We start from the raw sequence: 25,357 nt of genomic DNA, 5'->3' as shown, positions 1-25,357 counted from the left end.
AGTTTCAACTTATGATTTGTTAAATGTATTGTGGTTATTTGTGTTTCAATTTTACGTTTTAAGGTGCTTTAAGTGATTGATCAACGTAAATTTACAAACTATTTCTGGTAACGGTTGGGTCGTTCTATTTGCATTATGGGTGAGGCAGATTAACTGAAAAGTTTTCTTAAAAAAGTAAGTATTTTTTAACAATTCTATTGGTGTAAATATAAGTAATGAGTTGCGGGATTCAGACTCCACACACTTTAACCAGCCCAACTGCGTTCATTCCCCGGTAATAACATCAATCCCCCAATTTTTTCCTTAAATGAAATATAAACCTCAATCTGCTTCACTAAAATATTTGTTATCAAGATTCATTTGGGCCAGGAAAATATATACATGTGAAATTTGTAGCAGTTAGAGTTAAATTCTCAGAAATACCAATATTTGAAATTGTGCAAAAACAATATCCCTTTTTCTTTAAAAAAAAAGAAGCTTATAATTAAGTATTGTAAATTATTTCTGTTTACTATACGGCATATCAAACATATAATTTTCGCAAATCCAGTTATACACAGGCAAGAGTAAATACCGTTTAATGTTCATCCACTGTTTGGTAACCATTATAAAGGCATCAGGGGCCCCAGATAACATTGCCTCCATCTCTAGTAACTGAAACATAGACAAGATAATATCAAGGTAACATAGCCCCCATCTCTAATAACTGAAACACATGCAACATAACATAGCCTCAATCTCTAACAAATGAAACACAGGCAAGGTAACATAGCCTCCATCTCTAAGAACTAAAACACGCAAGATAACGTAGCCTCAATCTCTAACAAATGAAACAACACAGGCAATATAACACAGCCTTCGTCTCTTACAACTGAAATATATGCAATATAACAAAGCCTCTAACCTAGGACAAATAACTTAGACCCCATCCATCTTATACACCATCTATAACAACTGAAAGACAGGCAAGATAAAATAGTTTCTAACAACTGTAACATAGAAAAGAAAGCATAGACCCAATCTCTACTAACTGAAATGCAGTCAAGATAACATAGCCTCCATCTCTTTCATATAAAATACAGGCAAGCTAACATAGCCTCAATCTCAACGAACTGAAACACAGGCAATATAAAGCAGCCTTTGTCTCTTACAACTGAAACATATGCAAGTAAACAAAGGCTCTAACAAGTGTAACCTAGGACAAATAACTTAGACCCCTTCTATAACAACTGAAACACAGGCAAGATAAAACAACTGTATCATAGGGAATTAAACATAGACTCGTTCTCTTAACAACTGCATCATATGAGATATACATGTAGCAAAGCCTCAAACAACTGAAATAACAAAGTCTCCCTATCTTAACAACTGAAACACAGTCTCTACCAACTTTGGCAAAGATAGGTTCCATAGTCTCCATTTCTTAACAACTGAAACACATGCGGCTAACATAGTCATAGGTCAGATAACAAAAATATTAGTTATGTTGGAAACAAAAGTGTGGCGCTGCGGATGACCGTGCTGGACAAGGTAATCGCTTTGTGTCTGCCATGCATGGTAGGGGGAAACAATTCAGTAGGCATGCATGCCATATTACCAGAACCTACCTTGCTAGTAGGAAGTTTCCCTGTGACCTGCCGACCCACAGACATTATTAGACCAAGGGCCACTGAATAGGCCACAACACTGAAACAAATAACAATATTGTAGTTGTTGTTAAAATTAACAATAAGATGAAACTCCTTTACAAACTGTTAATCTTAGAGCTATCCTTTTAATACAGTGCTTTTTAGTGCCTGTTTTAATATCTAAGTTGGTTTTAGTCGTAAATTGAAAGTATCTCAGTGTCATACTTTTTAATATTCTGCTAGATATTATAATAAATAACAAGTAGGCCGTACCTAGATCCCCGAGATAAGGGCATCAGGTTGTAGAAGTAGTACGACATGGACAGTATAATGTTGATCACTGGATCCATCTCCTGCCAAATAAGAGATCATGACTAAGTTATAGACAAAAAGATCCGGCAATATAAGCTGAAGAGGACAAAGATGAACATTGTAAACTCCTCTCACGCAGACGTCCCCAACCTGGAAATCGTTCTCTTAGCTTCTCAAAAAAGACACAGTACTGGTTTCTACCCACAAAACAAACTCTCGAATGATTCATACCAGATTTATGCTGTCTTCACAATTGAAGCAAATAAATCAACATACACCTTTTAAAAGCTAGATTCAGTGTTGAAATACCGTTTCAATTTTTAACAAATCCTCCCATGGTATTCTGGGTTTTTTTCACAGACACAATAGTTTTGAAATCATATTATAGTTTTACACTGGAAATAAAACGAGAAAAATACAGGAAGAGTTACAATATCATCCCCAATATTATATTTACTCCCATGTACAAACTTACAGAGACTTTACTGGATCCAGTCCGCCGTATTTCATCCTGGAGCTGGTTATAGATGTAGTCCAGCTCGGCGTGGTAGTCAGCTGTCCGGGGCCGGGTGTTGGCTACCTCTATAGTGAATAATGTCTGCTTCTCACTGGTTTAAGAAATGAGATTACATGTAAGTTACATGCATGAATAATTCGATCTTCTTATACAAGCTTTTATTTCCAATATCTTAGGCAGGTTTCATTATTGGACAAGTAAGTGGGTGGTTGGAGTGTGAATGTGAAAATGAATATTGATTTGTAGACTCTCTACCTCAACATCAGTGTGTAAAAGCTTGGTCCCCTTGAGGCGGTTGTGCTGTAACTGTTATCCGTTAGACATGTTAAGCAATGTAAGAGAATGATGGGAGAGAAAACGTGGAAATCGATAATTTTTTAAAGAATCCTTCATCTTCATCGGTGAGTACAAGCGTTGTCCCACGGTCATTCTCTGACTGTTTCCCAGGGAGTATCAGGTCAGGTAAAAGGGTAATTTTGTGTGAAAAAGTGACCTCAAGTAATATCTATTCTTATATAAATAAGTGAATTATAGTGCCATATTGTAGGCGAAATAATGCGTCCATTTTGGCTGTATTTTGACCTATATTCATTCCTCCAAAAATCTTTAAATCAGGACAACCCAAAGAGGATTTTAACACAAAGTTAGGGGGAAATATATATTTTTTGAGGTTGGGAATGGGACCGAGTTTCGGCCACAAAATCATTAGACAGACAATCCTTGATTCCTCATACTGGGCAATACAATGAAGAGTAAAATATAAAGATCAACTCACACATCATCCGTAAGTACCAGCATGGCCCCCTCAAGCCGATCCTTTTCTGACCGTTTCCTCATACTTGGTACCTGTGTTGATACCACAAACCCACTTTGGTCTGTCTGCTGGTGCTGTGAACAAACAAGGTACCACAATTATCATGTGCTTAGGGACACTTAAACACAATCATAACGTATTTTGAAACCCTGAATACAATTTAAGGTTCTTCAAAAAACCCTATATTAAATAAACTTTATTCTTTAATAAGTAGTCTGGGAGTGTGGTACATACAAATCAAACTACATCCAGCATAAATTGAGCTAATTTAAAAATCTCATTTGCGATTCAAATATCAAGAAAACTGTGGGTAACAATCCTTTACTAATTATAGTTATATTTATAAAACTCAGAAATCAAGATGCTTTTTATATATTTTTACGCAATCAGCATTAACAGACTCATACTAAAGTTACTCAAATCTATGAGTAGTACATGTGACAGATGACAATATCCACATAAACAGTCAATGCCACAGCAATGAACCAAGTCATACTGCAAGATGAAAACAACGAGGTCAATGATAACGAGCTTTTTAGTAAACACACATAAAAACTTAAGAAGTATTTCAAATATATTTTTATATCAACAAGGGGCATTACTCGTCAACTATTAGAGCAAGAGATATATAAATCGTTTCACATGTGCTTACTTTCTTTGGCATTATGTGTACCAAGTTTAATTCAAAGAAACACACTATAGGTAGAAGGAATTAAAAGTTAAATATACTATTAAAAAAAATACATCACCCTATATAATGCGCCTTTGAATGATTCTTAAATCATGGTCAAAGTTTTTGCTTTATGTCGCTAATGAAGCCGACAAAGACATAAAGGCAAAGGCAATACCTACTCTACTTTTTCCTCAAAAAATAAACGATGTTAAAAAGGTATGGTGGGGGTGAACTGATGACCTCTTTCCATGTTCATATGCCACATTCCCTATCAAGGACTAATTGGCCAAATCATTCCACTATATATAAGGATATCAGGGTAAAAAGCTCATTCAAAAGGCCTTTGTTAAATCTGGAGGTATCAGGTGATCATCTCTTGGCTGTGATGAAATTTGTCAATGAATAGGTCAGTGTAATGCTTAAAATTGGACAGGGATTAGGATGGGGTCAAAAATGTACCAGGCAAATCAAAATCATTATTTCTTCTAAACTAGGGTAAAAATACTACTGATTAGACTGCCTTCTGTTAAGTTTCTACTTTTAAAGCATACAATGGTACTAAGAATAATGACCAAGTACTTTCTAATTTCCTTTAAACAGTACATACACACACATTTTACCCCAACTTTAAGGCATGAAATAGGGAGAGGTGATATGACCACTTTTCAATGAAGGAGAGGGTTAAGCAACACTTAAACTAATTGTTATAAACAAAAAATCATTCATTTTGGTAACATGCGATTAACAGCATAAGGTTTTAACTTCAGTCTTCAAGCCATTACGATGAGCCAATCCCTCATACAGTAAATATGACTCGATTGTTAAATGCACAGCAAAGCTTAATTCCATTCAATGTAATTAAGATATGATAACAAAAACTTTATAATAGTGTAATGCTTTTAGGAAATGTCATGATTCAATCGCTTCAGCAAAGAGGGCTAAATGAGTCATCTTATTCGTTCGGTGAAAAACAACAACATATGTTCATTAATTTAAAGTATTAAAGAGACAAATAGCACATTTATAGCCCATATCACCTGTGGATAACTGAACCTAACCACTAGAGGCGCAGGGTTTGCCTGTATCACTCTTAGATAACTAAACCTACCAACTAGAGACACAGGGTTTGCCGTATCACCAGTGGATTAGGTTTGCCCGTATCATACGTAGGTTATTGAACCAGTATGCATGGTATTAAAGATATTCTTAATGAAATAATTTCATAGAAATCAACAGCTTTAAGACACTGGGCCGACTGTTCAGAGCTTTGTAAGAGTTAATAAAGTTGTTAATTTAAAGAAGGTGAAATAAAATAAGACAGCACAAGCTTGTAGTCTTACCATGCTAAAACATCCTTAATCAATAGAACAAGAATCCTTCATCAATAGAACAAAGGACTAAGGTCACAATTGATAAAAAGTGTTTTGGCGTGTTAGGTTCCAGTTTGGAATTATGCTTCTTGAAAAAGGAACAAAAGACAATTACTAAAACAAAAACTTCATCAGAGTTATGGTTATTGTGTAAGTAGGATATGTCTTTATGTGAAGTTTGAAATTAATTCTTCAGTCTTTTGGACTTATGCCTCAGACAAAAATTAAGTATGAAAGTAAAATAATACCCATTATAAACTATGCAAATATTGCAACCAGAGTTGTGGTTTTTGTGCACATCATTTCTGCTCAATATGATGAATCTGTATAGGAAATTTGCAGTCAATACCTCAAACACTTATTGAGATATGCTCAGGACAAAAATTCAGTACATGAATATGAACAAAAGGCAATATCTTCAAGAATATAGCCAGAGTTATGGTTTCTGTACGCTGTACATCTTCTCAAAATGATAAATTTGCTGAGGCAATTTGAAGTTAATACTTGAACCCCTTTAGGAATTATGCTCCAGACAAAACATAATGCGATGCACATACACTAGCACATACATACTCATGCGTACCATTTCTATTTCCTCTTCGCCTTCAGGTGTTTTTTTTTAAAAGATGACTCATTTAGGCTAGGAGAGGAAAAAGAGGTGTTCTGCCGAGGAAAAGGATGATACCTACCTGTGACGTATCCTTGGGTGTGCAAGTGAACAAACCAGTCTGGACAATACAAACAACCAGTCTTACATACACGCTATTATTGCTATACACATTAATCAATAGTGACTGAAGCACATATATAACAGTCACACAGTTTTCAAAGAAAAACATACTTGTTCTACAAAAATAAATGAATATAATATATATTTAATAAGAAAAAAAATATTTTTCATTTAACCGTCAAATACTCTAGCCAGCGTGGATGCGTAAATCGCGGAATAACCAACCCACTTCATAAAATCAATTTATGACTGAAAAAACAAGAATGTCATGTATAATTACCTATTAAGTGAAAGTTTTAAAATTTGACTTTACTGAAAAAACAAGAATGTCATGATGGCCGTATATAACATGAGTGAAAGTTTTAAATTTTGATTTTTATGGTTTCAGACAAGACATTTCTTTTTCCTTTATAGCTCCATGTAACCCAGCATATCATTGAGTAAAACCAATTTTGAACAACAAATATCTAAGGATGGTATTTGTTTTCAAAAACACATAGTCCAAATTTTATAGCTGAAGCTTCATATAAGTAAATAAGGTCAATAATATCTCTATGTAAAATAGGCGACCCCAGAACCACTAGACAATGTTTAACACCAAATGTAGAGCTTTAGGCCCAGGTCAAAAGGTCAAAGTCAAGGTAATCTAGAGAACATCATTGATATTTGTTTATAAAACTGTACACATGGTCAAATTTCATTGCTGTACCTTCAAAAATAAGACAGTATGTCTAAAGGTCACAGTCAATGTCATTCCAGGACAACATTTGTTTGCAAACTGAACACATGGTTCAAATTTTACTTCTTTGTTCCAAAAATATGACCTTGGGTTTAAGCACAGTCAATGTCATCTAAGCACAACATTGATATTTTTTTTCAAAACTGTAAACACGGTTTCAAATTTAAATGATGTCACAGTCAAGGTCATCTTAGGACACCATTGATATTTGTTTTCAAAACTGTACACATGGTTTCAAATTAATTGCTTTAGGTTCAAAGATAAGAAAGTATCATAATGGATGGGGCCTGTTTTGACCCTAGGTGCATTATTTGAACAAACTTGGTAGAGGACCAATATATGATGCTACATACAAATTATTGAGGGTTGAGGGCTAGCGGTTTCAGACAAGAAGATTTTCTTAAATTTCCGTATCGTCGTCTTTAGGAAACTTGTGACCCACCGGGTTGTGGCCAGTTTTGATCCCAGAGGCACTATTGGAACAGGATCAATATATGATGACAACAATATACATACCAAGTAACATAGGTCAGGGCCCAGCTGTCAAAGACAGGAAAATTTCCAAAGAATCCCTATATATCGTTACTTAAAACAGGTGACCTCCAGGGTGTTGTAAATTTTGACCCCTAAAGGCATACTTGAACAATCTTGGTAGAGGACCACAAGCAATGTTACACACAGAAAATCTAAGGTCTATGACATACATTTTTTGTCAAGAAAATATTTTTTTCAAGTTTTTCCTTTCGGTTGCCATGACCATAGTTGTGTAATGAATTCATTTATTTTGAACACATTGGAAAGGGCAACACCCAAGGAACATCCTAGAGAAGTTTTATCAAAATTGTCTTAGCAATTAAGGAGGGGATTTTGTTTAAGCAATTGTTGACAACGAACGATAAACGACGCTCGACCGATTACAATAGCTCATCTTGAGCACTTCATGCTCAGTGCTCAAGTAATAATCACTTAAAGAAAGAAAATATGGAATGAAAATCAATTTCAATCTAGGAGCGCTTTTATAATTTCAAAAGTATTATATACACATGTATATTTGTTTGCAAATGAAATGTTTAACCTTCAAATGTACATGTAGGTTAGACCCCATGCAAAAGGCCCCACAAAAGAATAAACTCAAACTGAAAAACTACATTGTACTAAAGAATACTAATTATCAAATATATAACACCAACACCAATAACTACGAGTCACAACATCAAGTATATTGATTTAAGTAATATTTATACCAAGATTACAGGGGGGTGGCGGTTCAGCCTTTTAAAAGGTCTGAATATTAAACATATTCCCAAATACTTTTTTGTCTATACTTAACTAGAAAAATAGTCTCTTTTTTTAAGGTATTTACCATCTTGAAAAGAGAGAAGTGTACAAGTTGACTGGTATTTAAACTATACCATCATTTCTTGCTGAATTTCAAAAAATTGAATATAATAGTAATTGAATATAAGATGCTTGAAAATCTCAGAACTGATGCAAAATGCCACAAAAATTTCCTATTGTGGCAAGTGTCTTCCAAAATAGCAACAAAAAACCCTGTGCCATAAATCACAGTACATTGTACAAAATAACAACAACAGCTCAAGCCCTGCAGTAGTAAAATATTTTCTGGGCTTGCTCCAATTCTTGCTTTTATATGGCAGGTCTTGTTAAAGAATGATGACTAGCACTGGTAAAAAAGACTCATATTAACAGTTAATCTTCAGTAAAAATATGTAAAAAAAATGACAAGTTAATTGATTTTAAAATATTTATTATAACGAAAGCATTTTTTCTTAATCTGAAACATTGTACGGAAAATAAGCATGAAATGGCCAAATTTAAAAGCAAAAAATCAGTCATAAAAAATGAAAATTATGGACCAAAAAGAGAATGCCAATGCTTGTCTGGTGTTGTTGTGGGGGGTGGTAAATTGAGAATACTTGACAGTTATTTAAGCTAGTGTTGTGGACCTTGCTAAACATGTGTGTATTGTGTATAGTGCCTTGCAATACTTGTACCAAGCTTCATATGAATGTCTTGAAGAGGTTTAAGATAATGGTTAAAGTTTTTGCACCAGAAAGATGCCGACAACACCAAAGATATAACAATACCTAAACCATTTCTCCCCGAAAAAAACCCAGATGTACTAAATAGAAAAAGGAAAAGTGTGATACAAGCATTTTTGTGTGCAATTTAAGATGTTCAAAGCTCTAATATTGAACCATTTTGGCTTCAAGATGATGAAAAAACACTTTCAAATTAGCCCCCCCCCCGTCTTTAATTTTCTGCTTAAAAAACACAGTTTTTACATGATCTTTTTTCAGCGAATAAAATAAAAAGCTTTTTGGCAGTGTTAACTGTTTTCGGTCTTAATTGTTTTTGTATTTCCGGAAACAGTGATGTTGTGACATGCATTAGTACTACGATATGAAGCTAGTATGTCGTACATTGTGCGCATTAACCTTTGTGACCTCGAGCAGATCCTCACAAGTCTCCGCATTCTCTATCTCATCCTTAGCGCTTGTCTGGTGGGACTTCTTTTTCTCACTAAAAATATATAAAATATAATTGTAGGCTAGTAAATAAATCCGCATGGCGATTTTACCCTTATTCTGTCACTATTTGTATGCCATTAAATTAACCATGCAACCCTAGGAGAAACCTCAAGCCTAAACGAGCGATATAAATTTCCTACAAAAAGTTGAACTTTGAGGAAAGTTCTTTTTTTCGATTCAGGTATCAACAAATTGCAAAATAGATCCGAAACAGAATATACTTAGTACAACAGAACCTCAGCAAGAAGACAAGAGTGCCCTTTGCAAAAAGACAGATGACAAGAGTGACCTAGGCATAAAAACAGAAGACAAGAGTCCCCTTGGCAAGTAGACAGAGAACAAGAGTGTAAATGGCAAGTAGACATATAACAAGAGTGTAAGTGGCAAGTAGACACATCATGAGAGTGTAAATGGCAAGTAGACACAGTATAAGAGTGCCATTGGCAAGTAGACACAGTATAAGAGTGTCATTGGCAAGTATACACAAAACAAGAGTGTAAGTGGCAAGTAGACACAGAACAAGAGTGTAAATGGCAAGTAGACACCGTACAAGAGTGTAAATGGCAAGTAGACAGAGAAAAAGAGTGTCATTGGCAAGTAGACACAGAACAAGAGTGTTTATCAAAGTAGACACAGTACAAGAATTCCTTTTGCAAGCAGACACAGTACAAGAGTTCCCTTTGCATGCAGGCACAGTACAAGAGTGCCATTGGCAAGTAGACACAGTACAAGGGTGTCAATGGCAAGTAGACACAGTACAAGAGTGTCATTGGCAAACAGTCACAGTACAAGAGTACCCTTGGCAAGTAGACACAGTACAAAAGTTCCCTTTGCAAGTAGACACAGTACAAGAGTGTCATTGGCAAGCAGTCACAGTACAAGAGTGCCCTTGGCAAGTAGACACAGTACAAAAGTTCCCTTGGCAAGTAGACACAGTACAAGAGTTCCCTTTGCAAGTAGACACAGTACAAAAGTTCCTTTTGCAAGTAGACACAGTACAAGAGTTCCAAGAGTGTCATTGGCAAGCAGTCACAGTACAAGAGTGCCCTTGGCAAGTAGACACAGTACAAAAGTTCCCTTGGCAAGTGGACAGAGTACAAGAGTGCCCGTGGCAAGAAGACAGAGTACAAAAGAACCGTTGGCAAGAAGACAAAGTACAAGAGTGCCCATGGCCAGAATACATAGTTTTATAGTCCCCTAGACAAGTAGACAGAGTACAAGAGTAACCTTGGTAAGAAGACAGGGTACGCAAGAACCCGTTGCAAGTAGACAAGAGTACCTGAGTACCCTTAGTTAGAAGACTGGGTACAGGAGAACCCTTGGCAAATAGACAGAGTACAAAAGTACCCTTGGTATGAAGACAGGGTACACGAAAACCCTTGGCAATTACCCAAGACTACCCTAGAAGAAGACAGGATACACAAGAGTCCTTGGCAAGTTACAATAGTATCCTTCTTAAGAAGACAAGAAACACGAGAACCATTGGCAAGTAGACCAGAGTACAAGAGTACCCTTGGTAAGTAGACAGAGTACAAGAGAACCCTTGGTAAGTAGACAGTGTACAAGAGAACCCTTGGCAAGTAGATAGAGTAGAATAGAACCCTTGGTTAGTAGACAGAGTACAAGAGAACCCTTGGTAAGTAGACATAGAACAAAAGAACCCTTGGTAAGTAGACAGAGTACAAGAGAACCCTTGGTAATTAGACAGAGTACAAGAGAACCCTTTGCATGTAGACATAGTAGAAGGGAACCCTTGGTAAGTAGACAGAGTACAAGAGAACCCTTAGTAAGTAGACAGAGTACAAGAGAACCCTTGGTAAGTAGACAGAGTACAAGAGAACCCTTGGTTAGTACATAGAGTACAAGGGAATCCTTGGTAAGTAGACAGAGTACAAGGGAACCCTTAGTTAGTACACAGAGTACAAGGGAATCCTTGGTAAGTAGACAGAGTACAAGGGAACCCTTGGTTAGTACACATAGTACAAGGGAATCCTTGGTAAGTAGACAGAGTACAAGGGAACCCTTGGTAAGTAGACAGAGTACAAGGGAACCCTTGGTTAGTACACAGAGTACAAGGGAATCCTTGGTAAGTAGACAGAGTACAAGGGAACCCTTGGTTAGTACACAGAGTACAAGGGAATCCTTGGTAAGTAGACAGAGTACAAGGGAACCCTTGGTAAGTAGACAGAGTACAAGAGAACCCTTTGCATGTAGACAGAGTACAAGAGAACCCTTTGCATGTAGACATAGTAGAAGGGAACCCTTGGTAAGTGGAACCCTTGGTAAGTAGACAGAGTACAAGAGAACCCTTAGTAAGTAGACAGAGTACAAGAGAACCCTTGGTAAGTAGACAGAGTACAAGGGAACCCTTGGTAAGTAGACAGAGTACAAGGGAACCCTTGGTAAGTAGACAGAGTACAAGGGAACCCTTGGTAAGTAGACAGAGTACAAGGGAACTCTTGCTAAGTAGACAGAGTACAAGGGAACCCTTGGTAAGTAGACAGAGTACAAGGGAACCCTTGGTTAGTACACAGAGTACAAGGGAATCCTTGGTAAGTAGACAGAGTACAAGGGAACCCTTGGTTAGTACACAGAGTACAAGGGAATCCTTGGTAAGTAGACAGAGTACAAGGGAACCCTTGGTAAGTAGACAGAGTACAAGAGAACCCTTTGCATGTAGACAGAGTACAAGAGAACCCTTTGCATGTAGACATAGTAGAAGGGAACCCTTGGTAAGTGGAACCCTTGGTAAGTAGACAGAGTACAAGAGAACCCTTAGTAAGTAGACAGAGTACAAGAGAACCCTTGGTAAGTAGACAGAGTACAAGGGAACCCTTGGTAAGTAGACAGAGTACAAGGGAACCCTTGGTAAGTAGACAGAGTACAAGGGAACCCTTGGTAAGTAGACAGAGTACAAGGGAACCCTTCGTAAGTAGACAGAGTACAAGGGAACCCTTGGTTAGTACACAGAGTACAAGGGAATCCTTGGTAAGTAGACAGAGTACAAGGGAACCCTTGGTTAGTACACAGAGTACAAGGGAATCCTTGGTAAGTAGACAGAGTACAAGGGAACCCTTGGTAAGTAGACAGAGTACAAGGGAACCCTTGGTAAGTAGACAGAGTACAATGGAACCCTTGGTAAGTACACAGTGTACAAGGGAACCCTTGGTTAGTACACAGAGTAGAAGGGAATCCTTGGTAAGTAGACAGAGTACAAGGGAACCCTTGGTAAGTACACAGAGTACAAGGGAACCCTTGTTTAGTACACAGAGTACAAGGGAATCCTTTAAGTACACAGAGTACAAGGGAACCCTTGGTTAGTACACAGAGTACAAGGGAACCCTTGGTTAGTACACAGAGTACAAGGGAACCCTTGGTAAGTAGACAGAGTACAAGAGAACCCTTCGTAAGTAGACAGAGTACAAGGGAACCCTTGGTAAGTAGACAGAGTACAAGGGAACCCTTGGTAAGTAGACAGAATACAAGGGAACCCTTGGTAAGTAGACTAAGACAGAGTACAAGGGAACCCTTGGTAAATAGACAGAGTACAAGAAAACCCTTTTCAAGCAGAGTACAAGAAAACCTTTGGTAAGCTGACATATTATAAGAGAAAAGCAACTAGCCACTGTTCTCACAAGACAATCGAGGTCCTTTTTCAGTATTTTGTTTTATTCATACTATATGTCTACATATAAATTGAACAGGCCATACTCATTGGGGTCATCCTATCAACAAGCGTTCAATAAATATACATCGCAAGATCAAAAATTTCAGTTAAATATTGAGTAAAAGTTAATCTAATTTATCTTGCAATTTTTTTTCTCCCTTTTCTACCAAATAAGGACCTAGTAATTTAAACTTTTTTCAATAGTTAAAAAAGTATTTGTTGATATGATGGCCAAATAAAATGGTCTTTTTCGCACCTAATCATGAGTAAAGACAGTGGGCCTGATGCTTAAGACTTACCCAGAGTCAGAATAATGTTCCAGCATTGTTTTTAACAATTTAAACACCAGGTTGAAATATGGCATTGTCTTTATATTGTGGATGGAACCTCTGAAAATGATGAAAACAATATGGATTATCTGTGATGCTCAGTATTTTCTTGTCCTTTAACTTAATTTCTAAGAATGGGATGTGTCGCCTGTCGGAAGCGCCAGCATTTGTTTACATATAAATACCAAGTCCATGACTTCTGACCTTCAGACTCTACAATCAATAGGGCTACTAAATATGTCCAAGACCTATGTGCATACCAAGTTTTAAGACTGAAAATAAAATATCAATTAGATATAAATCGGAAATGAAACTGTGACGCCAGCATTGCCAAAGCCAGACAAAGCAATCCTATGCTTCACAGGCGACACAAAAGTTAAGCATCAAAATACAGCATTTTAAAAATGCTAACACATTTCCACCAAAAAATGAAAATAAAGTTCCAATGCGTATTTTCTTTCTTACTTTTTCATTTAAGTACTGAATCTACATTGCATGAAAAAATGGAAGTAAGCACATTTACTTACTTTACAAGTGTGAGAACATTTTTATATCCATCTTTGTGTATATGGTCGGGGAGTTTATCGAGCCACAATACCGGCTGTTCTGGGTCAACCAGTCGACGATATCGCACAGCAATGTCAAACATATCTCGCCACATATGTTGGTTACCTGGGGAACAAGCCTCATCAAGTTATGTATGGTCATTTAATGAGAGCATCATAATTATTTATATATTTTAATTTCATACCAGAAGTATATAAAGTTAACAATTAGAGCCAGTATTCCTAAAACATCTTGAATGATTTCAAAATTGTTAAGGACAGCTTATGAGAAGTCAAAGCGAATCTGCAAATGTTTGCAGAGAAACATGTTTTACAGTCCCTGAAGGCACTTGTAAAGTCGAAGCAAATCAGTTACTATATAAGTCATTGACTAAATAATTATAGATTTTAATGTCCCTATAGGGATATGAGGAGTCAAAGCAAATCAGTTTAATATAAAAGTATGCAGTGAAACAAGCTTGTCTGATGATCTTCAGTCAAAAAGTGGCATTACTTAACTATGAATAATGCATTGCTGTAAATGTGTCAGTAGTGTCTCCCGCAACATGTGTACCGAATTTCATTTCAATATCTCTTACCGTTTTATGAGTTATAGCCTAGGTTTAATTTTGTGCATGACAACGTCTACGCTGCGTAGCTGGCAACAACACCAAGTCTCTCACATTACCATGACTTATTTTCTTTGAAAACACAGAAAAACTTACAACATAAAGAAAAGACTGGTCTTACCAACAGGTTTATTTTGTCTTAGTCCTCTCCATTTGGCCTGAAAGAATGCAACACCAGTTTTTATTGAGATCTTGTATTTACTTTATCTTACAAAATATCACCAGGTATTTTACCCTTAACGAAGCAAACGCTTTTTTAGACAAACAATTTGAAACAAACATATTGAAACAAAGGATTTTCAGACAAACATGAAGAGTACATCGTTTTGAAACAAATGTTATTAGACAAATATTATGAGACAATTGTTTTGAGACAAACGTTTAGAGGCAAACATTTTGGGACAAATGTTTTGAAGAAAACATTTTGACTTTTGAGACACATGTTTTGAGACAAACGTTTTGAGGCAATCATTTCGGGACAAACATTTTGAGATACACAGTTAGAAACAAACAATTTGAGACAAATGTTTTGAGACAAATGTTTCACCCAAAACCTGAATAGGACAGACATATTTGATTTAAATTACAAAACAGTCCATCTCATTAAAACCAATACAAGATTCCTTCCCTTAATTAAAACAAAGTTTCCATTGCTGTGTCTCTTCCTGGATGCTGAGCATTTTACCCGAGAATTGTGCCTTCTTCATTGTGAAAAAGTGTGACGAGTCTTATATTTGGGGAAAATAAGATCATGCCAGAAATAAAAGATGAACATATATAAACATATTCTTTCACACAATTAATAGACAATATCTATACAACTTACTGTAAAATCTTTATAATATGAGTTTATTATTTAAGTAGCTTCAGCCTTAGCCTTATACTTTTCCTTTATTCATTCATGTCCATCATTTGTATTGAACGATAAGTTTAATCAATTTTGAGGGAAAATGAAATATATTTTGCTTAGGAAAACAAGCTTGTAAAAGACAGTAAATTTCATGCAAAAGAGTCACTGAAGTAAATAAAAACATGAATTATTACCTCATATAACTGAGCAATATGTATAGATGAGAGCCCCATGGCAAGGTTAAGGCGTCTGTTTGGTGTGTATTATTACCTCATATAACTGAGCAATATGTATAGATGATAGCCCCATGGCAAGGTTAAGGCGTCTGTTTGGTGTGTATTATTACCTCATATAACTGAGCAATATGTATAGATGATAGCCCCATGGCAAGGTTAAGGCGTCTGTTTGGTGTGTATCATTACCTCATATAACTGAGCAATATGTATAGATGATAGCCCCATGGCAAGGTTAAGGCGTCTGTTTGGTGTGTATCATTACCTCATATAACTGAGCAATATGTATAGATGATAGCCCCATGGCAAGGTTAAGGCGTCTGTTTGGTGTGTGAATCATTACCTCATATAACTGAGCAATATGTATAGATGAGAGCCCCATGGCAAGGTTAAGGCGTCTGTTTGGTGTGTATCATTACCTCATATAACTGAGCAATATGTATAGATGATAGCCCTGTGGCAAGGTTAAGCTGTCTGTTTGGTGTGTATCATTACCTCATATAACTGAGCAATATGTATAGATGAGAGCCCCATGGCAAGGTTAAGGCGTCTGTTTGGTGTGTATCATTACCTCATATAACTGAGCAATATGTATAGATGATAGCCCCATGGCAAGGTTAAGCCGTCTGTTTGGTGTGTATCATTACCTCATATAACTGAGCAATATGTATAGATGATAGCCCCATGGCAAGGTTAAGGCGTCTGTTTGGTGTGTATCATTACCTCATATAACTGAGCAATATGTATAGATGATAGCCCCATGGCAAGGTTAAGCCGTCTGTTTGGTGTGTATCATTACCTCATATAACTGAGCAATATGTATAGATGAGAGCCCCATGGCAAGGTTAAGCCGTCTGTTTGGTGTGTATCATTACCTCATATAACTAAGCAATATGTATAGATGATACCCAATGGCAAGGTTAAGGCGTCTGTTTGGTGTGTATCATTACCTCATATAACTAAGCAATATGTATAGATGAGAGCCCCATGGCAAGGTTAAGCCGTCTGTTAGGTGTGTATTATTACCTCATATAACAGAGCAATATGTATAGATGATAGCCCCATGGCAAGGTTAAGCCGTCTGTTTGGTGTGTATCATTACCTCATATAACTGAGCAATATGTATAGATGATAGCCAATGGCAAGGTTAAGCCTGCTGTTTGGTGTGTATCATTACCTCATATAACTGAGCAATATGTATAGATGATACCCAATGGCAAGGTTAAGCCTGCTGTTTGGTGTGTATTGTTACCTCATATCACTGAGCAATATGTATAGATGATACCCAATGGCAAGGTTAAGCCTGCTGTTTGGTGTGTATCATTACCTCATATCACTGAGCAATATGTATAGATGATAGCCCAATGGCAAGGTTAAGCCGTCTGTTTGGTGTGTATCATTACCTCATATAACTGAGCAATATGTATAGATCATAGCCCCATGGCAAGGTTAAGCCGTCTGTTTGGTGTGTATCATTACCTCATATAACTGAGCAATATGTATAGATGATAGCCAATGGCAAGGTTAAACCTGCTGTTTGGTGTGTATCATTACCTCATATAACTGAGCAATATGTATAGATGATAGCCCAATGGCATGGTTAAGGCGTCTGTTTGGTGTGTATCATTACCTCATATAACTGAGCAATATGTATAGATGATACCCAATGGCAAGGTTAAGCCGTCTGTTTGGTGTGTATCATTACCTCATATAACTGAGCAATATGTATAGATGATAGCCCAATGGCAAGGTTAAGGCGTCTGTTTGGTGTGTATCATTACCTCATATAACTGAGCAATATGTATAGATGATACCCAATGGCAAGGTTAAGCCTGCTGTTTGGTGTGTATTGTTACCTCATATCACTGAGCAATATGTATAGATGATACCCAATGGCAAGGTTAAGCCTGCTGTTTGGTGTGTATCATTACCTCATATAACTGAGCAATATGTATAGATGATACCCAATGGCAAGGTTAAGCCTGCTGTTTGGTGTGTATCATTACCTCATATAACTGAGCAATATGTATAGATGATAGCCCCATGGCAAGGTTAAGCCGTCTGTTTGGTGTGTATCCATCTGTGTTGACCTGCATCAACCACCCAATCTTGTGGGCCTTGCAGATCAGACTCTGTACGGCCCGTGAATAATCTCCCAGCATTAACTCATCTACATCTCTATTGGAAGAGAAAGTTAATAAAATTGCACAACACCATGATACAGAATTGAGCATTACAATTTTATAACTTTAAAAAAATAAACACTTCAGTGAACCTAATTTTAACTTTATTCACATAATTAAAGACGCATTCTAACTCCCAAATAAGAAATACCACAATTAATATGATTGTTTTGAGTTACCAAAATGGATGAATAAATGTCGAAAACAATGGTTCTTATGTAATGAAGGGTACCAAGTTAAATTTGAACAAAAGGTGCAGAAAGCACGGTATTTCTACCTTATGACATAATAATAGATCATAGTAAATCTTTTAGCATTCACCAATCATTTAATATTTTTGCGATTTTAGCTATTAAATACACGACTACAATCTTGTTATAAGTAGTTAATATTTTTCTTAAATGCATTATCTAGTAAGTAGTTTAAGGTTTATCATGTGTATGTATTGATTTTGAATAAGAGTGTCACTTTAAACTACAAATGCACATATAACTATTTCTTTCTTTCAGGACAATAATACTGTCAGGGCTTCTAAAAGTTTGGAACCTCAATTGGTCCAGATCCAGCAACAACCCCGCACCCCCCCCCCCCCCCCCAAAAAACAAAAAAACAACAATAGACCTGTTCGAAGACCGATTTTATAGGAATGTCACATATTTTCCCAACTTGTATTCTGTCAATATTTTTTCGCGCTGTGGCAATTCGTAAGAAGGCTCTAGAGCCATCATAGCCGAGTAAGTTAGTCATTGATACAAGCTTAATTCAAATGAGATTCTCATCAAGTTCTGTGGCGTTTCTAACAAGAAAGACTGCGCTCATAATTAACTTCGGCCGACGGGAAGCAGTCAGACGTCAAAAAGTGAAACAGTATTATGATTAATTGCTTAATGCTTCTACATTGGGTCAAAATTCAACTGACAATCTTGAATAATAATATATATCTAGATTTATAATCGGGGCTTCAAGCTATATCTTTGCTTCAATAAAACAAATTCTAACATCATTTATAAAATAAAACTATCAGTGCATATCAAAATTCACATCAAATTATACAGTACAGTATAAAGCTATTTCCTAATTTCGGGACAATAGTACTGTGTATATTAATCACACAAAAGTTACTTTTCCTTACTTTATATGCGGCTGAATTCCAGGCTGTTCTTTATAATTTTCCTATAACAAGATAAAGATCATATTAAAGATATCCACAAACATTATTCCAAATAAACGCTGCTTTGCGGAAGCATGTGGAAGATTGAATAAAGGTTTTTCAAGAAAAGAAAAAACACATTGAGTATACATGGTTATACAATGCTTTTATGAAAATGAAGAAGAACATTTTAATTACACTGTTGATTCTGACACTGACCTTTAACCTACTGACCAAAAAAACTATAGGGTCATCTACAGGTCAAGGCAACCTACCATTGAAATTTCAGGGTCCTCCTCGGTCAAACCATTTTTGAGTTATTGTGCAGACAAAGTGTTTATAATACAGTTGACCATGAACACAACAGGGTTGATATACCTGTCTAGGTGCAACAGTGAACCTACCACTGAAGTTTCATGATACTGGCATGAACACAACAGGAGTTATATTCTTGTCATAGGCAACAGTGAACCTAACACTGAAGTTTCAGGGTCCTAGCATAAATACAACAGGAGTAATATACTTGTCATAGGCAACAGTGAACCTAACACTAAGTGTCATGGTCCTAGCATGAACACAACAGGAGTAATATACTTGTCATAGGCAACAGTGAACCTAACACTGAAGTTTCAGGGTCCTAGCATGGCCACAACTGGAGTTATATTCTTGTCATGGGCAATAGTGAACCTACCACTGAAGTTTCATGTTCCTACCATGGACACAACAGGAGCTATATTCTTGTCATGGGCAATAGTGAACATACCACTGAAGTTTCATGTTCCTACCATGGCCACAACCGGAGTTATATACTTGTCATGGGCAATAGTGAACCTACCACTGAAGTTTCAGGGTCCTAGCATGGACACAACAGGAGTAATATACTTGTCATAGGCAACAGTGAACCTAACACTGAAGTTTCAGGGTCCTAGCATGGACACAACAGGAGTTTTATTCTTGTCATGGGCAATAGTGAACCTACCACTGAAGTTTCAGGGTCCTAGCATGAACACCACAGGAGTAATATACTTGTCATAGGCAACAGTGAACCTACTACTGAAGTTTCATGGTCCTAGCATGAACACAACAGGAGTAATATATTGTCATAGGCAACAGTGAACCTACTACTGAAGTTTCATGGTCCTAGCATGAACACAACAGAAGTAATATACTTGTCATAGGCAACAGTGAACCTACTACTGAAGTTTTATGGTCCTAGCATGAACACAACAGGAGTAATATACTTGTCATAGGCAACAGTGAACCTACCACTGAAGTTTCATGGTCCTAGCATGGACACAACAAGAGTAATATACTTGTCATGGGCAATAGTGAACCTAACACTGAAGTTTCATGGTCCTAACATGGACACAACAGGCGTTATATTCTTGTCATGGGCAATAGTGAACATACCACTGAAGTTTCATGGTCCTAGCATGAACATTACAGGAGTATAATACTTCTCATGGGCAACAGTGAACATACCACAAAAGTTTCATGGTCCTAGCATGGACACAACAGGAGTTATATTCTTGTCTTAGGCAACAATGAACCTACCACTGAAGTTTCATGGTCCTAGCATGAACATAACAGGAGTATAATACTTGTCATGGGCAACAGTGAACATACCACAGAAGTTTCATGGTCCTAGCATGGACACAACAGGAGTTATATTCTTGTCATAGGCAACAGTGAACCTACCACTGAGGTTTCATGGTCCAAGCATGAACACCACAGGAGTAATTACTTGTCATGGGCAACAGTGAACCTAACACTGAAGTTTCAGGGTCCTAGCATGAACACCACAGGAGTAATATACTTGTCATGGTCAACAGTGAACCTAACACTGAAGTTTCAGGGTCCTAACATGGACATCACAGGAGTAATATATTGCCATAGGCAATAGTAAACCTACCACTGAAGTTTCAGGGTCCTAGCATGAATACAACAGGAGTTATACACTTGTCATAGGCAACAGTGAACCTAACACTGAAGTTTCAGGGTCCTAGCATGGACACAACAGGAGTAATATACTTGTCATGGTCAACACTGAACCTAACACTGAAGTTTCAGGGTCCTTGCATGGACACAACAAGAGTAATATACTTGTCATAGGCAACAGTGAACCTAACACTGAAGTTTCAGGGTCCTAGCATGGACACAACAGGAATAATATACTTGTAATAGGCAACAGTGAACCTAACACTGAAGTTTCAGGGTCCTAGCATGGACACAACAGGAGTAATATACTTGTAATAGGCAACAGTGAACCTACCACTGAAGTTTTATGTTCCTACCATGGACACAACAGGAGTTATATTCTTGTCATGGGCAATAGTGAACCTAACACTGAAGTTTCATGGTCCTAACACGGACACAACAGGCGTTATATTCTTGTCATGGGCAATAGTGAACCTACCACCGAAGTTTCAGGGTCCTAGCATGGACACAACAGGAGTTTTATTTTTGTCATGGGCAATAGTGAACCTACCACTGAAGTTTCATGGTCCTAGCATGGACACAACAGGAGTTTTATTCGTGTCATGGGCAATAGTGAACCTACCACTGAGGTTTCATGGTCCTAGCATGAACATAACAGGAGTATAATACTTGTCTTGGGCAACAGTGAACATACCACTGAAGTTTCATGGTCCTAGCATGAATACAACAGGAGTTATATACTTGTTGTAGGCAACAGTGAACCTAACACTGAAGTTTCAGGGTCCTAGCATGGACACAACAAGAGTAATATACTTGTCATGGTCAACAGTGAACCTAACACTGAAGTTTCATAGTCCTAGTATGGACACAACAGGAGTAATATACTTGTCATAGGCAACAGTGAACATACCACAGAAGTTTCATAGTCCTAGCATGGACACAACAGGAGTAGTATACTTGTCATGGTCAACAGTGAACCTAACACTGAAGTTTCAGGGTCCTAGCATGGACACAACAGAAGTAATATACTTGTCATAGGCAACAGTGAACCTACCACTGAAGTTTCATGTTCCTACCATGGACACAACAGGAGTAATATACTTGTCATGGTCAACGGTGAACCTAACACTGAAGTTTCAGGGTCCTAGCATGGACACAACAAGAGTAATATACTTGTCATGGTCAACAGTGAACCTAACACTGAAGTTTCATGGTCCTAGCATGGACACAACAAGAGTAATATACTTGTCATAGGCAACAGTGAACCTAACACTGAAGTGTCATAGTCCTAGCATGGACACAACAGGAGTTATATACTTGTCATGGTCAACAGTGAACTTAACACTGAAGTTTTAGGGTCCTAGCATGAATACAACAGGAGTAATATTCTTGTCATGGGCAACAGTGAACCTACCACTGAAGTGTCATAGTCCTAGCATGAACACAACAGGAGTAATATACTTGTAATAGGCAACAGTGAACCTACCACTGAAGTTTCAGGGTCCTAGCATGAAAACAATAGGAGTAATATTCTTGTCATAGGCAACAGTGAACCTAACACTGAAGTGTCATAGTCCTAGCATGAACACCACAGGAGTAATATTCTTGTCATTGGCAACAGTGAACCTACCACTGAAGTTTAAGGGTCCTTGCATGAATACAATAGGAGTAATATTCTTGTCATAGGCAACAGTGAACCTACAACTGAAGTTTCAGGGTCCTAGCATGGACACAACAGGAGTAATATACTTGTCATGGTCAACAGTGAACCCAAAACTGAAGTTTCAGGGTCCTAGCATGGACACAACAAGAGTAATATACTTGTCATAGGCAACAGTGAACCTAACACTGAAGTTTCAGGGTCCTAGCATGAACACAACAGGAGTAATATACTTGTCATAGGCAACAGTGAACCTAACACTGAAGTTTTAGGGTCCTAGCATGAATACAACAGGAGTAATATTCTTGTCATGGGCAATAGTGAACCTAACACTGAAGTTTCAGGGTCCTAGCATGGACACAACAAGAGTAATATACTTGTCATAGGCAACAGTTAACCTAACACTGAAGTTTCATGTTCCTACCATGGACACAACAGGAGTAATATACTTGTCATGGTCAACGGTGAACCTAACACTGAAGTTTCAGGGTCCTAGCATGGACACAACAAGAGTAATATACTTGTCATGGTCAACAGTGAACCTAACACTGAAGTTTCATAGTCCTAGCATGAACACAACAGGAGTAATATACTTGTCATAGGCAACAGTGAACCTAGCACTGAAGTTTCATAGTCCTAGCATGAACACAACAGGAGTAATATACTTGTCATGGTCAACAGTGAACCTAACACTGAAGTTTCATAGTCCTAGCATGAACACAACAGGAGTAATATACTTGTCATAGGCAACAGTGAACCTAGCACTGAAGTTTCAGGGTCCTAGCATGGACACAACAAGAGTAATATACTTGTCATAGGCAACAGTGAACCTAACACTGAAGTTTCATAGTCCTAGCATGAACACAACAGGAGTAATATACTTGTCATGGTTAACAGTGAACCTAACACTGAAGTTTCATGGTCCTAGCATGGGCATGACAAGAGTAATATACTTGTCATAGGCAACAGTGAACCTAACACTGAAGTGTCATAGTCCTAGATCAAACCATTTACAAGTTTTTGTGCCATGAGACACTTGGCCCCCTTTTTTCAACAGAGGGACTAATAACTAAACCTACACTTTATATATACAGATAGTGACAAATACAAGAACATATATAGTAATCTAATTATGTTATTATTTTAGAATCTTAAAGACCATATGTACTGATTTCTTTTGAGATAAATACCTGAAATTCAAAAGGCAGGTTTTTCAACCAGTGGTCTCGGTATTCGTCTGGAAAATCTTTGTCGATGTCAACATTTTCTAATGGCTGATCAAGATTGTTGTGCAAGTATCGCGCATATTCTGTAAATAAATGATTTTTTTATTCAGATACATTTATACATATTTTACATGCATTGAATAGTGATTTATACTGACCAAGGGACGATCCAAAATAATGTAGACTTTTCCATTAAAACCCACAATGAACTACAGTAAAACTGCGGTCGTTCGAATAAACGTTGTTCGAACAAGCAGTCGTTCGAGAACTGGCATTCCCTTGAGGTCGGAGCTTGGTCCCGAACTCTTTTCCTTAGATTTTCATATAAAATATACCTAAGCTGCATCGAAACCTAATTATGTCGAGGAGTCAAGCAATAATCTCGGTCCCAAGTACACAAATCATGCACAAAACCTTATGGCTCCCTCGAGTTCATAATTTCACACTTTTTCCCGAACGCGTGTTCCAAAATAAATAAACAATTGCTAGGTATTAAAATTTTCGCAAGTTGTAAAAATTGCAATTACTGTTGCAAGGCAATCTGATAAGATGTGAAAAACCATTTAACACTGTTAACGCATGGCCGATATTAGCTGATATGGGCATTTTAGAAGATAATTATGAGAAGTTCAGTGTTCGACACTAACGGGGTCCCGGGATCCCGAGGACACCAATTTTCCAGGAGGAACACCTGAACTTCGAAGTTCGGTATTCCGTCGGGACACTTAAATTTTTTGACTGATAAACGCTAAATATCAATAAATAAGTAGCATTTAATTAATTTATTACCTAAATTCGGGCTCCCCTAAATTTCTTGACAGCACATGTCAAAATGATATTATTAATTATCATTATCGGACTCATCAAAGCGAAAGTATAGCTGACTATTTGACTATAGTTACGTCATGAATCTATAAATAAACAGGTCATTTCACAAGGCGCATGCAGGTTAACGCTTCCGTTTTGTTGTTTACATTTTAAACAAGGTCAGAGCTGACAGAGATTTATTATCGGTAAAATACTTATGTGGAATTGTTTTGCTTATGTGTCAGAACCGCCCAAAAAAGATGTCAACTTTGGTGATACCTTTTATATAATATGATAGACCTTCGAGTATTTACAGAAACATTTACGACACAAAAGAACAGCATCCTACAGTCAGCATTCTGTGTTAATTGGCATTCAACTTATCAATATTCTTTGTTAATTTTAAAGACATATATTTTATGCTTTGATAAAAAAATAATAGAAATAAAATTGGCAGGGTTTTATTCATTAATTCAATCAATTTATAAAATTTTATGACTCTGGCGCGAAAATTAACATGTATGTATACACAATTTTTGGTCGTCTGCTCTTCCAGTATGCACTACGACTGTTGGGCAGTCTGATTGATTTATCAGCAGCTCTTCTAAATATTGATTGGAGTTTTCACAAGCCAGATGTAATATTCCTACTGTTTCTTAATGAAAAGCACCGACATTTGACAAGACCCTGAACCATGATGTATTTTATGCGTATTTTCCAAAAACCTAAAAATATTAACAACATCAAGTTTTTGTTTACATTGTATCCATCTCTGTTTTTGACTGAAAACAAAAGGGACTTTCTC

At 37.1% G+C, this 25,357-nt stretch overlaps 1 protein-coding gene across 4 annotated transcripts in view; it reads right to left on the bottom strand.

The window, feature by feature from the left end:
- Positions 1 to 25,357, bottom strand: part of LOC128223709 (tetratricopeptide repeat protein 13-like) — a 69,653-nt gene that overhangs the window by 3,617 nt on the left and 40,679 nt on the right. For 2 of the 4 annotated variants that reach the window (XR_008259331.1, XM_052933035.1), the window contains exons 11-23: positions 23,710 to 23,828; positions 18,904 to 18,944; positions 17,595 to 17,766; positions 14,627 to 14,663; positions 13,859 to 14,003; positions 13,302 to 13,391; positions 9,228 to 9,327; positions 6,004 to 6,042; positions 3,233 to 3,345; positions 2,416 to 2,548; positions 1,902 to 1,981; positions 1,608 to 1,686; positions 575 to 654 (exon numbers count right to left, since the gene is read on the bottom strand). Coding sequence is in view for 3 of the 4 variants with exons in the window: in XM_052933035.1 (XP_052788995.1) it covers positions 575 to 654; positions 1,608 to 1,686; positions 1,902 to 1,981; positions 2,416 to 2,548; positions 3,233 to 3,345; positions 6,004 to 6,042; positions 9,228 to 9,327; positions 13,302 to 13,391; positions 13,859 to 14,003; positions 14,627 to 14,663; positions 17,595 to 17,766; positions 18,904 to 18,944; positions 23,710 to 23,828 (1,228 nt within the window). In the remaining variant the exon portion in view is untranslated. The remainder of the gene's footprint in view (positions 1 to 574; positions 655 to 1,607; positions 1,687 to 1,901; positions 1,982 to 2,415; positions 2,549 to 3,232; positions 3,346 to 6,003; positions 6,043 to 9,227; positions 9,328 to 13,301; positions 13,392 to 13,858; positions 14,004 to 14,626; positions 14,664 to 17,594; positions 17,767 to 18,903; positions 18,945 to 23,709; positions 23,829 to 25,357) is intronic. The other 2 variants (XM_052933036.1, XM_052933037.1) reach the window with 2 other exon arrangements.

This window comes from Mya arenaria, chromosome 17 (genome assembly GCF_026914265.1).
Source record: "Mya arenaria isolate MELC-2E11 chromosome 17, ASM2691426v1".
Lineage (NCBI taxonomy): Eukaryota > Metazoa > Mollusca > Bivalvia > Myida > Myidae > Mya > Mya arenaria.
The sequence above is the reverse complement of the archived record's forward strand: the minus strand, read 5'-3'. Positions and strand labels throughout refer to the sequence as shown.